Raw genomic sequence first — 25,557 nt, forward strand, 5'->3', positions numbered from 1 at the left:
ACCAACTCCAGAATAGGAAATCCTTCCAATGACCCCCTTTATTGCCTGAGAAAAGTCCAGTTGCTAAGAACCTAAAGCGGAAAAACAAAGCAAGCAACAACAAGTATCAAACGCATGTATTTAATTAAATTCTATCAACAGGTATTTACAGTCAGCTAAGAAGTCCAATTGTCCTGGAAAAAGTCAAACATGCAATAACGGCTACAAATTTTCCCATCACTACTTGGATGTATGACAAATAAATTATAAGACACACACACACACACATTTAAGACTTCACAGAATCGGAGTGCTGTTAAAAAAGACTGATTGTGATTTAACAGGTTTCATGTTGACACGTCATATTTCACTAACATTTGCATGTCCTGGTAAACTCTGAAAATGACGCAACACTTAATGGTAATGTGGCTAACTTTGAAGTACAGTACATGTCAGCTTCTACTACCTGGCAGATATGCACGCCAGGCTCTGTTACGTACGGAATAGATGAAGCGGAGGAAATGGACGACCTTGTGCCTTGTGACCTAGTGTCTTTCTAGTGGTTCAATGTTCGTTTTTCCCAGTAAAAAGCAGCATCTCTCTTTCATAACCACAAAACAAAACAACACACAAATGAAGCGGCTCACATGTTCTTCATGATGATGCTGCAGAACCGGAATCGTCCCTTTTTGTTTTGTTTTAATGACGCTCAGACCCTGATGACGGGCGTTGTAGCTGTGAGGGGTACAGTGGAGCTGGTGTCGCAGTCCAAGTCGATCATGGTATGGTTGGCCGTGCTCTGGCTGCTAAGGGAAGTGCCGGTGCCCATTTGTCTGTCCCGGAGACTTTGTAGGTAGCTCTGAGGGACACACATGCGGAGGTAGACTAGTGTGAGGAACACAACGGAGGTTGACACATCAGAGAATTATGGACGGACATTTAACGACATTTCATTGACAACAAGGTATGATAATGTTAAATATGTGAATTAAAATAGCAAAAGTTTGACCCTGAAACAGCCTAATTGTATTTTTATTCTATTTCCCTGGAAAAGCCTTGTGTGGGAAAATAAGCGTTTGAGTTCCGAGAGCCAACTGGACTGTAAAGCAAGTGAAGAATGACAAGGATTAAAAAAAAGACAAGCCTGACAGTAACCACAGCACACGCCATGTTGGGCGACACTGACCGGTGCCAGAAGGTCCCCAGCGTAACGTTTCACTGGGGTGGGTTTACGGCGGTACGTGCCTTCCTGCCCACCTGCCTGCTGTCGCTTCTTGGCGTCCTTCTCTCGAATGCGCATCAGCTGCACTCTCTTCTGACGTCGACTCAAAACAACTAGGAGAGAGCGGATGTTAGCTTCATCGACAGGAGTCTCATCGCAAGGTCGTGCTTACCCTCGGTGTGAGAGAAGCTGTTGTCTGTCAGTTTCCACTGCACCAGGACTCCGATGAGGCTCAGGGCAGGCCAGATGCCCAGAATGACCCAGCTGTACCAGCAGAGAGACGGTCCAGGAGTGAGGCGCAAACACTCGTACACGTGCAGGGCCAAAGCCAGCATCTCCACAAAGTAGTCGGCGCACACCGTCATGATGGCGGCGCCAAACACCGCCGTGGAGATGACGGTGAAGAGCTTCTGCCACTGCAGCGTCAGCACAGCGAACAGCATGCCCGATCCCAGCAGCGCCCCCAAGGGCACCCACACGGTGGTGGGCATGTAGAACTGCTCAGTGACCAGCAGGGCAGCCAGAGCCAGGAGGAGGCCCAGCAGGAGGCCCGTCATGAAGAGGCCCACGCTGCGTACCAGCATGGTCACCAGGCCGCAGAGCAGGCCGATGCCGAGGCCGATGCCTGCGCTGGCCTCCACGCTGAGCTGCATGTCCAGCACGTGCTCCTTGTGGCACAGCAGGAAGATGATGACGGAGCCGAACATCAGCCCAGACAGGAACATGACTGCCTTGAAACAGCGGTACCCTGCCAGAGGACACACATGCAATTAGGGTAAGGCGGCAACAATTATTTGAATAATAAATAAATAAAATAAAAAATAAAATAATAATAATAAAAAAAATAATAAAATAATAATAAAAAAAAACAATAAAAAATATATAATAATAATAATAATAAATAAATAAATAAAAATAAATATATAATAATAATAATAATAAATAAAATAGAAATAAATATATAATAATAATAATAATAATAATAATAAATGAATAAATAAAAATAAATATAAAATAAAAATCGTAATCAAATAAGATTAAAAAAAATTAAAAAGTGAATTTTCGCCTCTATTATTTGCCCGGTGACAACACAAAACTCAATGAGGGTAAGGCGACAACAATTATTTGAATAATAAATACCAATAAAATAATAAACTCTGTGATAATTGCATACAAGTGTTAATAAGCATTTATGGTATGTATACTGTATATATGACTGTAAAATTATGACATCATCGATAGCATAGTGTGCCATTAACCGACCCTATCATGGACGTTTGGTGTTTCGTGTAGAGCTGCACAAGGGATATCTCACCGAAGAAGCAGTAGATGATGCCAAAGAGGCAACACATGGAGCAGATGACAGCGGGGATGATGTCATACTTCCTCTCGATCTCCAACTTACAGGCGTCAACCTCAGCCCCGCCGGCCTCTGCCGACTCAGTGCTCAGCCCGCTGAGATCTGCCATCCTGAGGAGGGTTCGGGTCCGGAATAAGATCGGGACAAAGACTGGCTAGGGTGAGGTTATCTCAGGTCCATCTGAGGTGTTTTGTTGCTGTGAAGAGAAAAGATGTGGAAGTGTGATTAAAGTCATTATAAACACAGAAAATGCTAAACAATCACGTCAGTTGTTTATGTTGGTGCTGATAGAATATATACTGAAGCCGACACACACGTCACACTAGCTTTTAATAACTGGAACAGCATCTGGCAACCACAGTTCAGCTGCTTTAGCGGTCTATAATAATGGCGGACAAGCCAGGGCAACTCCAGTGTTGCGATCATGTGCCGAACATTAAAACAGATATTTGAAAAACACGCTTGTAAAGTGCAAAAAAGTTATGTTTGAGGTTGTTGAGCATGTATGCACATATAATGCCTTCGAGTCAATCAGCTGGTCAACAAATGTGGTCGCTTTGCATTAAAACAGGGCTTACACGCTTGCCCCACAAAGGCTTAGGAAAATGTCTTATTTTTGCTTACTTTGGAATAATGTCCTTGTTGTGGCAAAGTTAATGTGAGAGAGCCACACATTGCGTCCGTCGTATGGGAGGACCACTGGCGGGCCTCCGACATGATCTCACCCACAGAACAGATCCGATTACAGCCGACTCACGTTTTCAACTAGAGACAAACAATCAGTCAGGAGGCTTTTTTTCTATTAGATGTTAAACATTCTAGTTTGCTACCGCTGCTCTCGCTATGGAGTGTTCTTCACTTCACGTGCGATTCCACGTCGACGGGTCCAAGATTTCCGACACAAAAACGTGGACCTTTCATGTGTTTTGACTGTGCATGACTTTACATGGAAAAAATGAAGCCTTGTTGGAAACTTTGGCTGTCTCGCTCTCTTGCATGTTTTTGAGTTCTGTCAAGTGAAGGACGGCACATAAAACCTAAGACTGTGATATTTCCATCATAGTCATGCAGGTGACTGGATCAACACGGCATGTTTGAAACAACTACTACAACAACAACCAGCCTTACGTTATTGTTATTATTGAAGTAAATCTGAAGGAAAATAAGTTGGTGATGGAGATAATTACCAACTACGGTGTCTATCACAGGTCTGCAATCTAGGTGTGGCTATTGGTTGTGTGGGATGGGGCTATATGATATCTATATACGTATAGTTTAGGTGTGTCCTAGTTTGTGAACCATCCATCATCCTTCCATTTTCTATACAGCTTATCCTCACTAGTGTTGCGGGTATGCCGGAGCCTATCCCAGCTGTCTTTGGGCGAGAGGCGGGGTACACCCTGGACTGGTGGCCAGCCAATCACAGGGCACATATAAACAAACAACCATTCACACTCACATTCATTCATTTTCTACCGCTTATCTCACAAGGGTTGCAGGGGTGCTGGAGCCTATCCCAGCTGTCTTTGGGCGAGAGGCAGGGTACACCCTGGACTGGTGGCCAGCCAATCACAGGGCACATATAGACAAACAACCATTCACACTCACATTCATACTTATGGACAATTTGGAGTCGTCAATTAACCAAGCCCAGCGGAGAATCGAACCCGATCTCCTGACTGTGTGACCGACATGCTAACCACTCATCCACCGTTTGCAAATAAAAAAAAAACGCATTCCATTCATTCATTCATTTTCTGCCGCTTATCCTCACAAGGGTCGTGGGGGTGCTGGAGCCTATCCCAGCTGTCTTCGGGTGAGAGGTGAGTACACCCTGGACTGGTGGCCAGCCAATCACAGGGCACATACAGACAAACAACCATTCACACTCACATTCATACTTATGGACAATTTGGAGTCGTCAATGAACCAAGCCCAAGCGGAGAATCGAACCCCATCTCCTGACTGTGTGACCAACATGCTAACCACTCATCCACCGTTTGCAAACCAAAAAAGCGCATTACATATTAGCTAAAATCTACTTGACATCTATGCAGGCTTCCGCTGTGGCACAACTGGGAAGCAGGAGTTTAGCACATTCTGATTACCAACTGATTTAAAAAAAACTCCAACTGAGATGAAACTGAAACTTCTAAGATTTCAAATGAAGGATACATGGACAAGAACCTCACACTTGTAAGCGCTACGTTTCCCACTGGATTGGGCCTCTCCATGAAAGCTTACAGTAAGCCATAAAAGAAGATGTCGAGGCTTTTCAATGCTTGTAAAATGTGATGTCATCGAGAACCTTGCCAATATGAAACACAATCAGCAGCCAGCTAATAAAACCCAGTGCCTTTAGTGATATGATTTTGGAGGTCAGGCTAAATGTGATAGAATATCTCAATCGCTTTACTACTTCAAGTATCACTCAGCATGTGAGCATTCCCAAACCATCTGAAATGTAATTTAGTTAAGCCTACATGAACACCCGCGGACACTCCCAAGTGTGTGTGTGTGCAGCTGCCTCGTGTTACCATGAGCTACAATGGTGTCCAATGTCTTGCAGCTCTTAGAAAGTCTCACCGCTGTTGGAGAATAGAGCCATTGTAGGCCACAACAAAGACCCTGAGGCCCACACTGTGACCTCTAGTGGCACTTGGAGGAAACCATGCACGTGAAACAGGGGCCCCGAATGACGATGGTCAGGAGCACCAGGGATACCGGCGGAGGCCTAATGTTTGCTTTAAGATGGGTGCCAAGTGTTTGGCTTCCAATGGTGGGAAGTGATCGATCTTCAAGATGGAACAACAAACTGAACTTAGTAATCCTGCGCAGTCAGTCAATCACACAGAGACAACCAGTCACCATTCACTTATACCTAAAGGGAATTTAGGGTTCCATTAACCTGAGACAACATTTAAACCTCAGATAGAAAAAATCCGAACCAAAACCCAGAATCTTTTTGCTGTAATGTAACAGGGAAATCATTACTAAGCATTATTGCTGAAAGCCGACTATCCATCTACGGATGTAAAAGTTGGACAAGTGGCCAGTCAATCACAGGGCAATTGTGAATGGGCTATTGAGTGGGAATTGAGCCTACGCCAACAGCAGTTATGCGAACCCCTACGCCACCAAAACGGCCCTGGAATGTGATTACTCTGTTTGACAGGTTACTTTATAGTGGAAAATAAAGCATTAAGTGTAGTACAGCTGTGCATTTCTAGGTGACTACCAGACATTATTGTACTGCGTTTTTTTTTTCTCCCCCCATTTTGTCAGCGGTTGCCACAGCAAATCACAGCATGAGTGGTTTTGGCTTAGTTTTCACATCGGATACCCTTCCTGAATCAACTCTTGGCGGGAATCAAACCTGTGAAAAGCAGGTACCGGGAATTGCACATGATTGCATGATCGATATATTGCTGTACTCTTAAAATATAACGTTGCTAAGGAGGATGCCACCCTCAAATAAACACAGCAGGGGGGCTGAGTAATGCAGAACTAAGAGCTCAGCTGCCGAGAAGGCAGCGCTGGCTACAAGTTCCCCACATAGCTAATTTGGGTGTGCTTAATCAAGGGTTGAGCCTGCATGGTCACCATAATGATGGCCAAGACCAGCTGAGAAGATGACATCCTTCAGTGATTATTATTTGGCTGTCTTTGCCTGGAAGAAGCCACCAAAGAATGCAAGCTCTGCAGTTGGGGCCATAAATCATCATGCATTCTTCTACTGAGAATGTCCCCAAGCCAAGGGAATCATCAAGACGACACAACGGGGGCTTTTGATAAATTGTGGTATCAGTGTGGGGTTTAAAATGAGCTTGAACACCGTACCGGGGTTAAAAAGTTGGCAAATAAATTACAGCTCATCCTCTCCATAACATCTGCCTTCACTCTGGAGTATTATTGAGCAGGGCATCTAATGGGTCAAAACTGAGCTTCCTGCTTCTCCAAAGCAGGAAGTACCTGATGAGGAAGTGGAACATCAGGTTTCAGCAGGGGGGCTTACCATTGTTTTTGTGACATGGAGTACCGACACCAGCCAAGCTTTGGACCATCAACTGCTGAGAACATTAGCAATGTCGCTCCGAAATGAGATGAATGTCAGAATCTGAAAAGAACTTTCAAAATCAGTCTTGGAGTATGCGGGAAAAATCGAACCCGTAATCACTCTGGATCACTTGCTCATCTTAAAAAGCGAACACGTCATCAAGTGATCTAACATGATGGAGGATGTGAGCAGTTTTTGGCGTTCTGGCGTCAGTGGCAAAGTTGCTACGAAAGTATGTCCAAAAGGAGTAGGAAGAAGCAAAGCTTGTTAAATCCTAGCCCTCCGTCTGGTTCTTTTACAATCAGTAACTGTTACATTTGTTCACTTCCTGCTTTCTTAATAGTATTTACGTTTTTTTTTAAATTTAATTATTTATTCATTTAAAAATGTAAAAATATTTATTCTTTAAAAGGATATTGGTTAAGGACATACCTGTCTTACAACTATAAAAGTACACATATAGTTGGCAACATAGCCTTTTGTTTACCACATTTCGACTTTTTTTGTATCCTTGTCCTACGGAAATGCCAAAAATGCCAGTTATTCTGTTGTGTTTGTCCCCATTCAGCTGTCTCCTCGTAGTCTCATATGGTCTCACATCAGCTGTTCAACTCCCAGCAGTCACTCCTCGTCACGGATGATCCCAAATTCCTACATTTGGGACACTTTTTGGAGTAACACAGATCACAAAGTCTATTCCCAACATCTGTAAAAGTATACAGTACATGGTAGGTCCTGTTGACGCTTGAAAGATTTTATTGCATTTTGGCCGTCTGTCTACACAAGAACGACATTTCAGAATGCTTTTAAAATGGATAATAACATGGAACATAACATGGATAATTGACCAATAATATCATGGACAATCACGGACGTTACAGTGTAATCATACCAAGACCTTAAGAACCGGAAACCAACCCAACCCCACACCAAGAGCTAAAACAAATTTCAATACAAAGTGACTAAAAAGGGTTCTAGTTTGAAATCCCCTATGTTTGCAATATCTGAGAGCTAATTAAGTGACTCTTTATCTCCAAAATTATCTCTAATTAAATCCATCTGGCAATATTTCATGAGCTGTACACCCAACACACACACACACACACACACATATTTCTAATCTCACCAAATTAAAGCCTGCCTGACCTCAGTCTAAACAATGGAGGCCTTTCAATGCAGGAGTGACTGAGTTTCTACTTCAAGAGGCATGAAAACAGAAACACAAAGAGGAGTTATAAGAGGGCCGTCACATGTCTGCAAGTCTGCATGCGTGCATAGTGTATGCATTAAGGTGGGGCAAAGCGTACAACGCTCAGTAGCAGTGGAGATGAGCTTCTCTCTGATCTTGGGTGTGGCAGTAAAACACCATGTGTGAAATTAGGTTAACATGCAGGTTGGAAACAAGTCAAGAATATATATATATCATTAAAATGTAGCTCACCACTTTCAAAAGTGTCCTCAAATAAAAATGACTGTCAAGCATTGGTAAGTATGCCAAAGATCATGTTTTCCAAGCCAACCTCTCATTTGGTTGTAATTGTAACAACACAACAATTACTTACTCCAAAGTTAGCATACATGGAAAACAAAGCATCAATCTATTTGAAATACTCTGCAATCTGTTATTAAAAAGGGCAAAACATAGCCACAAGAAGATGTCGGTCATATTTCAGTACCCAAAGACAAGCAATTGTGATTCCCTACTACTCTGCTTTACTGTACTGATGGCATCCTGATTGCACAGAGATACAGAGATACTGTGACGGGAGCCTGAGGCTTCATTGTTGTGTCATTCACCCACAAGCATCACCTCATGTTGCAGCATGATAATGCACAGCCCCGTGTCGCAAGATTCTGTACTCAATCCCAATGCTTGCATCTTTAGGACACTCTGGATGTGAAATGAAATGTATACGGCAGGGGTCTCAAACTTTATTTACTTGGGGGGCCACTGGAGCTAGGGTCTGGGCGAGACTGGGCCACATCAGGTTTTCAACAAAAAAAAACAAACAACGTATTTATTAAAAACAGAAAAATGAATAAACTTTGCTTTGGTTTCAATTTTCTACAAGAAAAGCTCTGATAAAACATTCCACTGTTCTCAAATATCTTACTTTTTATTTTTCTACAAAAAATAAGATGAAAAATAAATAAACAAATCAAGAATAAAGAAAATCAATCCGCAATAAATAAATAAATATAATAATAATAAAATGGCAAATAATAAAAACTTAAGAAAAGGTGGGTAGACAAATGATTTTTTTCAGATTAAAATGAACAAAGCATTATTAGAGCCCTGTAGACATGACAAAACACGACTATAGTCCCATTTATACTCTTTTTATTTACAACATATTGCGCAACTGCAGGGTCTTGAGACACATGCTAACTCGCAAACTAGAGAGCTAGCGACCGAAACGGTAGCCTTCAAGTTATTTCCTTTAAACTTAAATAGCCAAAAACTTACCACTTCCACACGGATAGGGAGGATAACTATTAACAGTTATTTAACCTTTAACATGAACATTAATCAAACGTAATAATTTTTTCTGGGTACATGATACCATACAGCATCCATATCAAACTTGCGCGGGCCGCACTAACATTAAACTTTCATATCAAGGCGGGGGCCTCAAACTAGTGTCCTGCGGGCCACATTTGGCCCGCGGGACGCGTGTTTGAGACCCCTGGTATACGGTATTAGAGGTCACAGCAGATACCGACTAAAGTATGAAAAAATATATGTGATTGGCCGGCTCGCCCGAAGACAGCTGGGATAGGCTCCAGCAACCCTCGTGAGGATAAGCGGTAGAAAATGAATAAATGAATGAATGTAATATACAATGTAAACAATGCAAAACTGTGCATGCATGTTGATGTGCTTCTTTTAGCTTCTATTGTTTGTCTATATGTGCCCCGTGATTGGCTGGCCATCAGACCAGGGCGTACCCCGCCTCTTGCCTGAAGACAGCTGGGATAGGCTCCAGCACCCTCGCAACCCTCTTGAGAATAAGCAGTAGAAAATGAATGAATGAACAAAAACAAAGATGGAAGACTTAAGGACTTGCCAAAATGATAACCACCATCACGGTACTGTTTAACTTTGTTTGGAGATTTTGTTTTGGTTGCGCCGCATCAAAATTAAACAAACAGCTCATTTTATTATTCAAATGTGTCCCTTTCCAACAAGAGACAAGGCAGTTGCTTATTTCCTGCCATCTATTTTACCCCAAAGCAGGGAAGGATTTCTTCTCTTCCTTTTCAAAAAGGGGCAAAACCATCTGGTGCAAGCTGACAGACTAGGTCACACAGATATGGAGGGGTGCACTCAAGGAGGGAGGCGGGGTGGGTGAGTGAGTGTTAGTAACTACAGCCTTCAGATGCTGGTAAAGACAGGACCATAGTCATCTGACTGAACCAAAAAAACCAAGAGGCACTCCCACCCTGGATCACAGAACACAACCGCAAGGGCCCCGAGTTCCCTGCACGCCATGTAGGCCACAAAGAGAAAGAAATGTTGGCCTTGTGAAGTGAAGAATGTATTTATGGTTTGCATAGAATGTGGAAACCTAAAATTGAGTGTTTTAAATAGATGGAGTCCAATGGCTATTTTACAGGAGAGTGCAGGACTTATTGTAAATGACCATTGGCAGAAAAAGTTCTGTACATGTAACAGTTCTAGATATACTAAGTATTCTAAGTATACACACATCTAACAAGTATCACACTATAAACCCTCCTAAGAGCTATACATGTATTATGTATACAAAAAGGATGAAGAATATATTAAACATATACTATTACTGCGCTCTTTTATAATAAAGCATGGGCCAGAAGACAGGAGTGAGGCGCAGCAGCTTGAAAAAAATCAAGACATTAGTTATGTTTACCAGTTACGTGCTTGCCCCCACCTTCCCTCCGTCAAAAAACAACTCAAAACCCACCTGTTTAAATCCGCTTTTAACTTTTTATACCCTGACTGTTGCACCCCATCCCGCTTTTAGCCTTGTTTTAGCTCTGAATGAATGTTTGGATATTGTATTTTAATGCATCTTTTACTCAACACTATTTTTTATTTCTTTTTCTCTACTGTAAAGCATATTTGAGTACTCTGAAAAGCGCTATACAAATAAAATGTATTATTATTATTATTAAAGATGAGATGACAAAACTGCTTTTTGTTTCTTCAATGGCTGAAAGTAAACATAAAGGGTGAGGAGAAATCTGCACAAAATATGCTTAAAAAGTATTTTTTGTGGTGTATATTATACCATAATTATATTTTCAGAAGGGACAATCACTGTGCCACACTTTGAAAACCCCTGATATAGACTTAAAGTGACTATTTCCACTGTTATGACACTGTCCAATGCTGTCATATCAATAGTGTATGATATTCATGGTATATGTTAACATTACTAAATAACATGATGAATGCAGAGTATGAATACAAATTAAAGTACTTATTTTTCTTAGTGGAATTGATGTGTAATGGTGGGTACATCTTTACACATTCTCAGCTGTGGAGTTTGTCCCTTGTATGTATATGTAGGAGCTAAATCAATTAGCATATCGTTTCCACGCAGACACCAAATATCCACTCACAACGTGTAACAAAGTTTGTGATCACATTATAAGCAAGAGTGGCCGTTTAAATGTAGACATATGCTTGAAAAATGGGGTTTAAAAATAAGGGGAACTTACCTAAGGAGCGAGCCCGTTGGAAGGTTCACTTCTCCGGACCAATTGGTGCTGTCAGCGGGTAAATGACTCCACCATTCACAAACAAAAGCGGTGGTAGGAAACCAAGACAAAACCGGTTCTATAACTTTTTTTGTTTGTTATCTCGACTACTTTTTAAGCAAAGGCAACTATGACAACAAGTTAATAAATGGTGCAAAAGAGTGGAAGTCGAACTACTTCGCGAAGGTTAGCTAGCCGTGGAAGTGGAGGTTCTGTTCCCCACTTAGGCGCTACACCGCTTTCTTCCTTTTCTCTCTGCTTTAACGGCAGTTTCAAAACCAAAAGGGGCAAACTTTTTTTCCCTCCCCCGTCGGGGGCAAATCCCTCTCAATCCCCACCTCCAGGCGTCGTGAATTGAGTCCGTTGGAGGGCAGGGAAGCGTTGGGAGGAGGGGTCGAGGGACGGGGTATCCAGTTTGAACTGAGGAAGACCTCCATTTTATGCTAATAGTTAAGCTAATGCTAAAGTCGCCCGCGTCTGCTGTAATAAATTTACGTTAAAAATGTTTAATTAATTAAGCTAATTTGATTTGAGTGCAATAATTGATTTTTTTAATAGCTCAAATCTTACTATTTTATTTGTAAGTATATAATAATTTCCATTATTGGCACCTTTACCCAGAATACAAGGGCTTTTCCAGTTTTTTTTAAACTGTAATCTTACTCAGTGTGTTGTCCTTTCAGTCAAAATGATTAAAAAAATGTTCATTAGAACAATAAAATGTGTGGATAAATGATAAGTCATTAATTTATAGGCATTAATTGATATCAGGGCGGCACGGCGGTCTAGTGGTTAGCGCACAGACCTCACAGCTAGGAGACCAGGGTTCAATTCCACCCTCGGTCATCTCTGTGTGGAGTTTCCATGTTCTCCCCGTGCATGCGTGGGTTTTCTCCGGGTATTCCGGTTTCCTCCCACATTCCAAAAACATGCTAGTTTAATTGGCGACTCCAAATTGTCCATAGGTATGAATGTGAGTGTGAATGGTTGTTTGTCTATATGTGCCCTGTGATTGGCTGGCCACCAGTCCAGGGTGTACCCGGCCTCTCGCCCGAAGACAGCTGGGATAGGCTCCAGCACCCCCGCGACCCTCGTGAGGAAAAGCGGCAGAAAATGAATGAATGAATGAATAATTCATTCAATGAGTAAAGTTTAGTGACCTTCAGTTTATAGCTTTGCCATCTTATTAATTTGGATTTTTTTTTGTTTCTAAAGCGAATATGTTGGTAGCTCGACTTCAATTTAAATACATTGAGTTTTTTTTTATCCATTTATTTTTCCTTTTACAATTAATGCAAAACTCCTAAACCGATCATGCAATTAATGTTTTCTAGCATGTGCTTTCTACACATTTTCACAAATCAATTTGTAAATTCAAATTCTATAAGTGTTGACAACTCTACATTAACGTTATTCCCCATCAGTGTGCGTGCAGAGATCATATAGAAGGTGCTCCATCAGGTTTGACTTGACTGAGCAGATGGAAGAGATTAACACGGCTGGTATAGTAGGTCTAAGTCCGGGCTTGTCGCTGTCAACAGTAAATGAACGCCTTGAATGTTTGATGTAAAATGTCATCTAAAATAATGTTGATTAAATAAGTGGGCAAGGGAAGTGCCCAGGTTCCTAAAATTGTCCTGCTCAAAAAGAGAGAACAATGAGATGAACATTGCGTCCCAAATAAACGTAAATAGTTCTCATCGTTTTGCAATGGCAAGGCCAGTCTTTGTTTTGAGAGATAAAAATCTGGCATGGCTTCAGAACGTTTATAAATGCAAGGACCCAGTATGCATCTGTTACTCAGATGTATGCAATAAAGCCTGCAGAGTTACTTTTTATGTTCTTGTCACACAAAACCGTTCCTCCTGATGGTATAACAGATACAATAACAGTTCCTGGGCACATATGTATTCTTTGTTCCAGCCAATTAAGTGACAAAAAAGTCAGGCACTTTAACGACACAGCTCCACCCGCCATTGTACAAGTACACAAACACACACAGCTCTTTCTGCAGACCATCAGGTTGGATTCCAGCTTTTTGCGAGGTGGGGGCAGAGCAGATGCAGTGACAGGAAGTTGCTAACGTACTCCAGATGTGAGTACCAGATACCACCTCCCACACAGCTGGAATAGAAGGATGACCAAAGGCAGCAACGGCTGTCACATACACAAAAAACATCTTTGTTTTGAAGAAAGATAATATGGAATGTGACATTTGCAGGTGGATATCAAGTAGAGGTCTTATTTTTTTTGTCTCTCCCATTGTGCTCATCATTCGGCTTTGTAAGAGATCTGTAGCATTCACTTATATTTTGAAATATAATATCCTTTACAGTCTGTAGGAGGCAGTATGTGAACCTGATAGTTGTGGCCTACTTTTTCTTGGAACCCTCAAGTACCACCAACAGGTCATTGATGGAGCTCCACTGCCCATAGCTCATTATATATCAAATAACATCACTTAAACCTATCAATGTGGTGTTTTTTTTAATACTGTGACAAACATTAAGTAACATATTGTTCGTGCAAGTGATATAAGCGTTGCTGAATGGCCTCTTCATCATTTTTTATATTTATTTCTAACTGTATTACTTTAAGTAAGAGTGCACCGCTTTTAAAGCTTTGAACAGCAGAAATCTGCTCTTGTGCCATCTAGTGTTCAAATACGGTAATGCAATACACTGACCTGACCAATAGGATGCATATCTTCAAAAAAACACAAACACAAATACTTTTTTTTATACAAAAAGAAAGCAGATTTACTAATTTTTATGCTGATGTCGGTGTCTTTAGATTTTTAAAGACAAAAAAATGTGTTTATAACAAACTTTATAACAAAAGTTTATAATATTAGAACTGGAAAATGTTGCATAAGACTCACCTATGTCTATAAGAAGAAGCACTTTTTGTGGAATTATTCACGCACACGGACTACGAAAGGGTTGATTACTAATCATCATCCTCTTCATCGATCAACACCATCTTCCGTCGACGCTTCACAGGAGCAGCGATGTCCTCCTTGTCGGAATCTGCATGGCCATTTGCATCCAGATCCATCACAGTCGTGGAGCCGTCATCTGGAACGACAGCTGTACCTTAATCCCAATGAGACACTGTAAACCTATTATAAACAAGTTAAAATCAAAATAATAATAATACATTTTAGTTAAAAGCACTTTTCAGGACACCCAAGGTCGCTGTACAGAAGATAAAAAACACCAAAAAATTCATAAAAAGAATACAATACCCTCATCTCCGTCGTCCATAACTCTGTTTCTTTTAGCAGTCTTCTCTTTGCGTCTAAAATAAATAGTAAAAAGGTGATTTACACCTTTTGAGCAGTGCTTCGGCTCATCAGATCGACATTTTTATGACCTCACCTCTCAAATGAACTGTCGGTATCCTCAGTAGTGGCTGACTTCATATTAGGAGCTGAAAAAAACAAGGGTAGACTGAGTAAGAGCTGTAATTTAATATTAATCTATTAATAGTTTAGAATGCAACAATAATGTCTGCCTCAAGCTTATTTTTTAGCTTTGATATCGCTAAATGCAACATGTACCTGGAATGAAACGTTAAGCGTCAACATCCTGTATACCTGCTGTATGCTGTTTCCTCTTGCGTGCATGCAGCAGCGCTCTTAAAGCTTCATCTCGTTGTTCGTTTGAGACTTCTTCCTTCTCCTCCAGAGGTTCTTCAGTGGGACCGCCAACTTCCGCGAGGACCTGCTCACTTTGAGACGCCTCATTATTCGGACTAAGGGATTCAGCTGTAGCTTGGAGCTGAGATGCGCTGATCTTTGCCGGGATTCTCCAAAATAATTCCTAATTGTGCCAAAATTCATTTTTATTACCTGAAGTCTATTTCAAGCAAGAGTTGCTATTGTTATTCATTTACGGCCAACCTGTTCATTTGCAGGCCCTCTCATCCCAAGTTTACGCAGCAGCCTCTGGAAGCTCTTGTTCTCCATGGCTTCTTCAGTTGCCTCGGTCAAAGGGACAAGAGCCACAGGCTGGGAGAAACCTAAACAAAGTGAGGCGTTCGGATAAGTGGATATTCTTGTGTTGATTATTAAATAAGTCAAAAGCAGTCTTACCATCTGCTATACGGTCTTTTGCAGTTCGGTTTAGAGAGCGTTGCAACCATGCAAGGGCTTCCGACATGCCTGGACGAGAAAGAAAAACATTTCATTCATAATATTAGGAATGCATGCAAAATGCCAAATGATCCTCTGTATATTACAGAGGGGCTGTTCATATTATTTTGGTTACCTATAACCAAAATAATACATACATTTTGAAATTAATACTTGTGAAAACTGACAATATTAATAGACGGAGTATTCACGTCAAATAATAATACTTAGTATTCTCCTTTAATGAGTTTGTCTCACCCGCCTGATGCAGCTCGGTCACCATGGCGCCTACGTCAGCTTTCCTCTCCCCTTTAGACACAATGTTTTGGTTCCTCCTGTCGCCATTCTGCGTTTCTTCCATCTCCATCTCATCATCAGTCTCACTCTCTTGAGACTCGTCCTCTTCCTCCTCTCTGTTCGGATCATCATCTGGAAAGTCTTGTGTGAGCCCAGCTAGGAAATCCTCCTCCGTCTATTGGAACAATGAACACAACATGTCAATCATTCTTGCTGTGTTCATCAATGAACTGTTCTTACTCTTAAAGTAAGAAGTAGTAAGGATAGTAAGGATAATTCATACTGCCGCCTACAGAGAACATACTAACTCCTTATTTCTAAAATCACAGGGAATCAGGGAAGAACTACATTTGAAACACTTCTATGCTAGGACTATGTTAAAAAGCCATAGCATTTCAGTATGTGGAATCAAACTATGGAATGGATTGAGTAAGGAAATCAAACAATGCACAACGGTGAGCCAATTCAAGAAACAATACAAGCAGTTGATGTTTGCTAAATACAAGGATGAAGAGTCTTGAACCAGTCATGATGTGCTATATATATCACTATATTGACACTTACTATGGTACCCATTATGGCATTGGATGCTCATATCACCTCGTAATTTGGTACATGACAAAAATACAACAAAAAAAAAAAAAACTATATTAGGAAAGCAGGAACTCCTGTTTCCTCCCACATTCCAAAAATGTTTTTAATTGGCGACTCCAAATTGTCCATAGGTATGAATGTGAGTGTGAATGGTTGTTTGTCTATATGTGCCCTGTGATTGGCTGGCCACCAGTCCGGGGTGTACCCCGTCTCTCGCCTGAAGACAGCTGGGATAGGCTCCAGCACCCCCGTGACCCTCGTGAGGAAAAGCGGTAGAAAATGAATGAATGAATGAATGCTTCTTCCTACTCCTTTTGGACATGTGGAACTGTGAACTGATTATGTGATGCATTCAATTGTAATCTGATGCATGTTCAAATGAAATAAAACCATTACCATAAAGTAGGATTTACCATTTCTGTGCCAGAACTCTTTGGACGAGCACCACGACTTCTCCTTTTGTGAAGTTCTCGTCGCTCGGAAACCAGGCCCATACTGAGCAGCTTATCCACCACGCGAGCACGGGAGCGCCTGTATGTCAGCTTTTTCAGAATATTGCCGAGCACATCTGTAGAGAGATGCACAATCAGCTCGACGATCTCACAAAATGTGGAAGTTAAAGCACCCAATGACTACCATCAGAGTCTTTGTATTCCTCATAGAGCATCTGCAACTCATGTTCTTGCTCTTCTGTCCAAAGAACAATCCCGGTACCTTTCCTGTATTGCAGAAAAAAAAACAATCAATCATACATTATTAGAACATGAGAACATGCAGCAAATCCAGAGAGCATACTTGGGTTTCTTCAGCTCTGTAGCGTTCTCCGCCAGACCCATATGCACGAGCTGTGTCACAACCTGCCGCCGTGTGCGTGTGCTGTTGCTTAGCAATGGCAACAGCGTCTCCACAATGTCTGGCACTGGTGAGAGTAATCAATAAAAGCTCAGTTTCAACATTCATTCATTCATTTTCTACCGCTTTTTCCTCACAAGGGTTGCGGGCAGTGCTGGAGCCTATCCCAGCTGTCTTCGGGCGAGAGGCGGGGTACACCCTGGACTGGACGCCAGCCAATCACAGGGCACATATAGACAAACAACCATTCACACTCACATTCATACCTATGGACAATTTGGAGTCGCCAATTAATTAGCTGTGAGGTCTGCACGCTAACCACTAGACTGCTGTGCAACCTACACAATATTAGATTCATTCATTCATTACCGTTTATCCTCACAAGGGTCGCGGGGAGTGCTGGAGCCTATCCCAGCTGTCTTCTAAACCTTGGACTGGTGGCCAGCCAATCACAGGGCACATATAGTCAAACAACCATTCACACTCACATTCATAGTCGCCAATTAACCTAGCATGTTTTTGGAATGTGGGAGGAAACCGGAGTGCCCGGGGAGAACATGCAAACTCCCCACAGAGATGGCCGAGGGCGGAATTGAACCCTGGTCTCCTAGCTGTGAGGTCTGCACGTTAACCACTGGTCCCACCGTGCCGCCCAGTTTCAACATGTTACTATTTAAACTACAAACATGACATCAAACAATAGACCTTCAGAATGACGATGCTCTTCATATAGCGTGCGCAACTCCTGCTCTTCCTCTTCAGTCCATGCTGGCTTCTTCCCCGCTCTGATAATATCAGAGATTGAGATGTTTTAAACTACGTTTTTGCATCGAGAGCTTTAAATTAAAAGATGCAAAACAAAAGGCACCAACCCGTCCTTGCTGTAACCTTCCGTCATCTCACGCACGGCTCCGACATTTTTCCAGAACAGCAATTCAACATAGGCTTTGTTGTTGGTTGCAGCCAGTGAAAAGAAACGCTTCAGCACAAACTTGGCAAAGGTGACCAGCTCCTGTGAAGAACAGATAGGAAGTTCTTACCTCTAATGTGGTTTTTAATTATTATTCATTCCGTTATTAATTAATACACCACCTTGTAAGCGGAAGCGGCAGCATCGCTCAGGATTTTGTTGAAGAGATGGAAGACTGACAGCTGGTACAGCAATGCGTCCATTTTGAGGTCGACTGCCACGCGGTGAAGCATTCGAGCGACGCAGTGGTTTGTGTGAGGTGTGTTTTTTGAGTATGATTTGAGTAAGAGCAGGTATGGCCGCACAATGCTGGGGTTAGCAAACCTGTGCAAGGTGAGAGAAAAAAAAAACAGAACACCAGTGAGGTCATAAAATGTCATAGTCGACTTAAAGATCCGGTTTGGCATCATAGGACGATTGGTGAAACAAGTACACACTCATTGCTCAGCGGTACTTCATCTCGTAGTCAATGAGTGTACACCAATAAAGAAACTATTTCCTCACTTCTTGATGAAGTCCAGAAATTTGAACTCTGTTTCCGAAACCCGAACCGCTTCCAGTTCTTCTTCCTCTTCCATAATTGCATCATAATCATCCTCTTCCACTTGAGTCTCAGGTGGCGATGGCCCTGAAATCAAATATAAACAGTGAATGCTTCACAAATTATGATATGCGATGTTGTACAAATACACTGTTGTGTTGCATACTTGGCAGTTCTGCATGTAAGAGCTGCTTGAGGAGTTCCAGTTCCTCTTCAGGTTCAACATCAGCCGAGCCAAAGATGTCTTTCTCAGGCCACACCTCCCTAAATGCATTAATGAGACCAGCTCATACATAGTACTATATTACCCGTAGTAGAATAATAACACAGTTTAGAGCAGGGGTCTCAAATCCAATTTACTTGGGGCCCACTGGAGCTAGGGTCTGGTCGAGACTGGGCCGCATCAGGTTTTCAAAAAAAAAACAAAAAAAAAAACACTTTTATTAAAAACAGAAAAATGAAAAAACTTTGCTTTGGTTCCAATTTTCTACAAGAAAAGCTCCGATAAAACATTCCACTGTTCTCAAATATCTTAATTTTTATTTTTCTACACAAAATAAGATGAAATATAAATAAACAAATCAAGAATAAAGAAAATCAATCAGTAATAAATAAATATAATAATAATAATAAAACTGCAAATAATAAAAACTTAACAACATATAGTTTATGGGTAGACAAATAATTTTTTCAGATTAAAATGAACAGTATTAACAGTTATTTAACTTTTAACATGAACATTAATCAAACGTAATAATTTTTTCTGGGTACATGATACCATACAGCATCCATATCAAACTTGCGCGGGCCGCACTAACATTAAACTTTCATATCAAGGATGGGGCCTAAACTAGCGTCCTGCGGGCCACATTTGGCCCGCGGGCCACGTGTTTGAGACCCCCGCCATACAGCATCCATATCAAACTTGCGCGGGCCACACTAACATTAAACTTTCATATCAAGGATGGGGCCTAAACTAGCGTCCTGCGGCCGTGTTTGAGACCCCTGGTTTAGAGCGTTACTACTGACCTGGCCGCCCGTAAGAGAGCCAAAGCCTCCGGTCCCACTCGGGCCAGTAGAGCATCCTGCACCCGCACCATGGCCTCAGTCCGCTGCTCCTCAAGCGGCGTTTCAGATGTGGCATCGAAAGGCACGATGTGCTCAGTTAAAGACTCTGGTAACTAGATCCAGGTTAGAAAGGATTTTTACTTTTTTTTTTTTTACTTAGTTTTTACTTCCTCCCCCAGTCCAAAAACATGTTAAGTGGGAACTCAAAATTATCTAAAGGTGTGAATGTTTTTTTTTTTTTGTCTAAATGTATCCTGTGATTGCGTTTTTCTGCAGTAATATTCACAGAGCTTCAATATATTAACAGATAATGGTGTGCATACAATAATAAATAATAATAAAATCTAAAATAAATATAAATAAAATAATAATAATAAAATCTAAAATAAATATAAATAAATAATATTTAAATATTTAATAAAATTATATTTGAAATAATTAAATAATCAAATCTGACAAAGGAGACACTGACCTGAAACTGTATTCCCTTCAGCTCTTCCTCCACAATCCTCCAGGTTTCTGCCAGAGCTTCTGGGCTCCTTTCTACAACAGGTTGATTTTCATCTCCTTTGGCCTTTTTCCGCCTCACACGTTTTTTCTACAGACGTTTTTTTTCCACAACTACCGTTAAACATTTCCAGCAGACATCGAAAGGCACATTAAAAACACCACAAATTCACTAAATCCTGCTTACCTGCACTATCAAGTTTTTGCGTCCTTTGCAGAAGCGCTCCAACATACGTAGAAAAAGATGCGTCGACTCCACCAGGTCTTTAAGGTAGGACTGTGGCTGTCTGGTCTCGTCATATTTCCGTAGCAAGGTCAGAAATATCTCCCTGTATTCCATTAGGTAGAATATGTTACCTAGAACGTATGGAACAAACAATTATTATTACACATCGATCATATTAATAGTCTGTATAGCTGACCATCAGGTTATATAGCATCAGGCTGCATAGCTGACGGATTGACACCAGCAGACTTATTAATTAATTATGTTAATTAATTATGTTTCCATGAATAGTTCGCAGCAGTGAAGAACTTCTCTGTATCACACCGTGTTTTGGTTCACTAATAATATGATTTTGAGCATTATTATCTCTGTAAAGGCTGCACGCACGGCGGTCGAGTGGTTAGCGCGCAGACCTCACAGCTAGGAGACCCACAAAATAGTAACCAAATAGTTGATTTAACATGGCATTTGACACAAATCGTTGTTATGATTTGTGTCAGATTTCAACCCCCGACTACTGCATTTAAGAAGCCGATACATGTAAAAAAAAAAACTGTAACCTCACAGTCTTAATTTTTTTAACTTAAAACTTAAAAGACCAAGTTCACGTGACTTATTGATTTGTTATGGGAACTTCATTTTTTTAGGTTAAATAACCAAATATTTTGGTTGTATCAACAATGTAAATCAAGTAATCTCAACTCATTTTCAAATCAGGTTAACAAATTATTTCAATTAATTTCAATTTAATTGTGAGTTGAATTTACTTGAGCTAATTGAGTTCTATTGTTGATACAATAAAAATATTTGTTTATTTGACCTAATAAAGAAAGTTCCCAAAACAAAGTCACTTGAGTGAACTTGATCTTATAAATTGGCGAAACTTAGTTGTGAGTTGAAATTACCCGAAATAATTTGCTAGATTTAATCAAAATTTTAAGGCAGCGAGGTTACACATTTTTTTTAAGTTGGGTCAACTTGGATTTTTTTTTTTTTTACAGTGTATGTGGGTTTTCTCCGGGTACTCCGGTTTCCTCCCACATTCCAAAAACATGCTAGGTTAATTGGCGACTCCAAATTGTCCATAGGTATGAATGTGAGTGTGAATCGTTGTTTGTCTATATGTGCCCTGTGATTGGCTGGCCACCAGTCCAGGGTGTAGCCCGCCTCTCGCCTGAAGACAACTGGGATAGGCTCCAGCACCCCTACGACCCTCATGTGGATAATGCTTTTTCAACAAAATTGACCGATCGATCGGAGTATCTCTAGTCAGAATATAATATAATCTGTATTGTTTACACGCATGCACAGGGAGAACATGCATAGCCGAGGGTGGGATTGAACTCGGGTCTCCTAGCTGAGAGGTCTGCCTACCAAAAACATGCTAGGTTAATTAGCGACTCCAAATTGTCCATAGGTATGAAAATGAGTGTGAATGGTTGTTTGTCTATATGTGCTTGTGATTGGCTGGCCACCAGTCCAGGGTGCCCGAAGACAACTGGGATAGGCTCCAGCAACCCCCGTGAGGAAAAGCGGTAGAAAATGAGTGAATTATCTCTGTAAAGGCTGACAGCATATAAAATATGGATTAAGGTCATACTTTTGATGACATCGGCACTGTGACGGATGCTTCCATCCTGCGACCGGTCCATCTCGTTCACAGTGAGCAGCAGCTCCTGATATGCTTTCAGCGCCAGGTGCATCCTGTCATGAACAAGAAGAAACATAAGCACTGATATATTTACAGCAATCTGAGAAAGCTGCTTCCAAATTACCTGCGGGACCAGGATGTGGCTTCTTTTCGGTCGGTCAACATCATCTCATAGTAGTTTGTGACGTTGCGTTCAATGAAATGGAAAGTGCGACTGGACATGGTCTCAGAAACTAAATCGGCACGGAAACTGTTCCCGCGGTTGAACGCCATGAAGAAGCTGAGCGCCCATAGGTAGTAGGTCTCGTCATGCTGCTGGGTCTGCTCTCGAATCAGACTTTCCTGTAGAGTGAATTTATAAATATGAATTCTAAATAAGTCGATACTACTTCAAAAAATGGCTTAGACGCTGACCTTGACAAGGTACATGAGACGATTGTAGCAGTTCTCCAAGAAGTCCACGCAAAACTCTCGCAGGAAGAGTCGAACGTTTAAAGCCGAGCGCCTTTTGTCCATACATTCCCGGGCTTGTCTGTTTCGCCGAGGAACGCGTCTCACAGCTTTACCCATGTCATGAGTATAGTTTTTGAACTAAAATGGAATACAGTAAAATAGATTATTAATTGAAGTACTTTTGTGAGTATCACTTCAGAAGTTTTAATACCCACATTGTGAACATTTCTGTGATAAATCACATCTTTGTCTCCGATTGCCTTGAGGCCTTTCACAACAAAAGAGCCTCCAAAGCGGGAATGTCTGAAATTTATTTAAAAAAAAAAACAAATATTATAAATTCTATATAAGTGTGGCTGGTAAAATGTAAAGTGAAAATGATATTATCCTCTGATATACCTTGTTCCTCTTTGCAGCGTACGAGATCGTTTCTCCGCCTGCTCCCTCTGTCTCAGCCCCTCAAGCTCCGAAGTGTCTCTCTGCTTCTCCTCTGCAGACCGAGCATGCCCGGCACTCACCAAGGTGTCTGGTGTCTGCAACGTGCCAAAAAAAAGCAGCTACTTAGGTACTACTGCTACTACTACTACTGCTGCTGCTGCTATTGTACATGAATGATTCAGGAACAGTGATGTGGTTTCACCTGGTCTCTGAACATGAGAGAGATGATTTCCAATACATGCATACTCCACTGCTGCTCACTCTGGGCTGAGGCCAAGAACTTGACCAGGTCATCAAAACCGCTCATGTGGATGGCCCAAAGCAGCCTGTCATGGACACTGGCGTCGTCATCCACTTTCTACATTACGAGGCAGAGACATGAACACAATAATACATATAATTCACACATACATATAATACATACAATACATATAATAACACATAATTCAACCCCTTTAAAATTAGATATACTTTTCCCTGGTCCACTACGGGGAAAATAACCGTCAATGAATTCATATTTTTAAAATATGACATTTAAGGGGATGAAAGAATCTCTCTGAATGTTCTAAACTCCTATTTCCAGAATTAGATATACATCTCCATGATACGCTATGAGGAAAATAAACATCAATTCATTTATCCAGCCATGCATTTTCTATAATAATAATTATAATAATAAAATAAATAAAAATACAAAATAAAAAAAAGCAACAATTGGTATTCCCATCCCTAATACAACCATAGTAATAATAATAATAAAATAAATAAAAATACAAAATTAAAAAAAACTTAAGCAACAATCGGTATTGTCATTTGTAATACAACCATAATAATAATAAAAATAATAAAATAAAATAAATAAAAATAAATAAAAAATTAAATTCTATTAGAAAAAAAGTAAAAGTACCAGATGGAGGGGTAGGATTTAATAAGCTTTGCTTCTTCCTACTCCGTTTGGACATGTGCAACTGTGAACTGATTATGCGATGCACTCAATTGTAATCTGATGCATGTTCAAATGAAATTAAACCATTACCATTACCAAGTGCAGCCAATTTAAACATTGCCACGCTGACAATCATGCTAACCTTCTCCTCCAAAGTATCTGCAGGTACATGAAGCACATTCCGCACCAGAAGCAGAATTCTCTCAATCAGAAGATTGTCTTCCTCTTCCCTCTGCTCCCATTCCTGAAGCAAACACTCCAATAAATAACAAAATATGACAAAATATATGTTTACTTACCAGTTGTAACAGGTTGTACAACGTCTCGCTTAAAATGCCAAACACCTTCTCACTAGAAAATGCCTACAACACACAAAAAAGTGTATATTAACTACAAAGTGATATACATCAGTGAGGGAACTGGTTATTAATGAAACGATAGAATGGCAGTACCTCTTTATAAGCTTGTAAATGAGATGTCACTTGCAGAAAGTGATGTCTAAACACCGGGTCGTCGGGTACTTTGCCAAAGCAAAGCAGAGCGGGTTGTGTTAGATTGACCATGAGCCTGCAAAATAAACATGTCCATAGGATCATATTATCCATAATACATAATACATGAGTGACATTAGAGCGTTTACCTTATGCAGGCATCAAACAAGGTTTTGTCTTGCCCGTGCTGAGTGATAATAGGCAGAAGGTCATGCTCCAAAATGTGACCTTCACCCAGCTGCTGGCGGACATCACGGGTGTCATCTTCATGGCGTAAGTATCTGATCAAGTCTTTGACACTCTCTGAGACAATAAAATATTTATTTATGACGTTCTTTGTCACAATAGTACCGCTGGAAAATACACTCACCTAAACAATCTGCTTCTTTGTGATAAATGTCTCCTTCCAGGTATCCGAGAGCGCTGCATGTTGCCAGAAGTTCACAATTCATCCTGAATAATTTCAAACCCTTTCAGCAAGGCCAAGGTCCAATCTGTCAGCAGAGAATGTGGAGGAACTAATTTAATAAAATGACCTGCTTGTTAAATGTTGGAGACATGTGAAAATATTAATAAATAGAAGCCCATGTTTACATAAAGACTATTTTCATAAAGAATTTTATGAAAATAGTCTGAAATAGTGTACATTTTACACTATTTATCGTTACATTGATAAATAATGTTTAGGTTAATGAGTTATTTACAGTGTTTACTATTTTGGAAGTGTAACCCTGAACAGCGTTTCTAATATTTTGTCCTGCCGTACAGCTAAATGTTAGTCAAAGCTAATCATAGCTAAGAGTCAAAACAGTTAAAAGTGACTTTAATTCGGATCGTTCACATACTGTGCAGGAGTACCTCATGTTGTGTGTACATAAAGTACATATAATACCATAACAGGAAGGACCGTATTCCACTTACCTTAGTTCAGACTGGTTTATAGCCGTCCAGTTTCACAAGGTACACAAATATTGACAACAAAAGGGTGATGTTTATCAGCCGCAGACATACCACTCTCCTTCAAGCT

At 40.8% G+C, this 25,557-nt stretch overlaps 2 protein-coding genes across 5 annotated transcripts; both read right to left on the reverse strand.

Annotated features, from left to right (window-relative positions):
• Positions 1-104: 104 nt before the first annotated feature.
• Positions 105-11,784, reverse strand: LOC131106503 (transmembrane protein 198-like). 4 transcript variants are annotated; one of them, XM_078798593.1, is made up of 5 exons: positions 11,326-11,784; positions 2,517-2,759; positions 1,374-1,949; positions 1,166-1,314; positions 105-838 (listed from the first exon to the last, which is right to left on the reverse strand). In XM_078798593.1, the coding sequence occupies exons 2-5, from the start codon at positions 2,668-2,670 to the stop codon at positions 689-691; spliced, it is 1,029 nt and encodes a 342-aa protein (XP_078654719.1). In that variant the 5' UTR covers positions 2,671-2,759; positions 11,326-11,784; the 3' UTR covers positions 105-688. The 4 variants fall into 4 exon arrangements, with proteins under 4 accessions (XP_078654719.1, XP_057911613.1, XP_057911612.1 ...); XM_058055630.2 differs by having other exon boundaries at positions 1,237-1,314; positions 2,517-2,757; positions 11,323-11,784; XM_058055629.2 differs by having other exon boundaries at positions 1,225-1,314; positions 2,517-2,757; positions 11,323-11,784.
• A 1,417-nt stretch (positions 11,785-13,201) lies between these two features.
• On the reverse strand, positions 13,202-25,527 carry timeless (timeless circadian clock). The gene is made up of 30 exons (XM_058054869.2): positions 25,452-25,527; positions 24,901-25,024; positions 24,680-24,833; positions 24,492-24,606; positions 24,339-24,401; positions 24,182-24,283; positions 23,296-23,451; positions 23,055-23,188; positions 22,871-22,958; positions 22,617-22,793; positions 22,327-22,544; positions 22,152-22,255; positions 20,513-20,682; positions 20,291-20,416; positions 19,780-19,931; positions 18,917-19,014; positions 18,714-18,837; positions 18,332-18,533; positions 18,112-18,251; positions 17,945-18,024; positions 17,183-17,306; positions 17,024-17,106; positions 16,801-16,955; positions 15,755-15,968; positions 15,458-15,526; positions 15,266-15,384; positions 14,960-15,185; positions 14,742-14,793; positions 14,609-14,661; positions 13,202-14,438 (listed from the first exon to the last, which is right to left on the reverse strand). The coding sequence occupies exons 2-30, from the start codon at positions 24,980-24,982 to the stop codon at positions 14,311-14,313; spliced, it is 3,708 nt and encodes a 1,235-aa protein (XP_057910852.2). The 5' UTR covers positions 24,983-25,024; positions 25,452-25,527; the 3' UTR covers positions 13,202-14,310.
• Between the last annotated feature and the right edge of the window lie 30 nt (positions 25,528-25,557).

This window comes from Doryrhamphus excisus, linkage group LG18 (genome assembly GCF_037039965.1).
Source record: "Doryrhamphus excisus strain RoL-2023G ecotype Guam linkage group LG18, RoL_Dexc_Guam_v1.1, whole genome shotgun sequence".
Taxonomy (NCBI): domain Eukaryota; kingdom Metazoa; phylum Chordata; class Actinopteri; order Syngnathiformes; family Syngnathidae; genus Doryrhamphus; species Doryrhamphus excisus.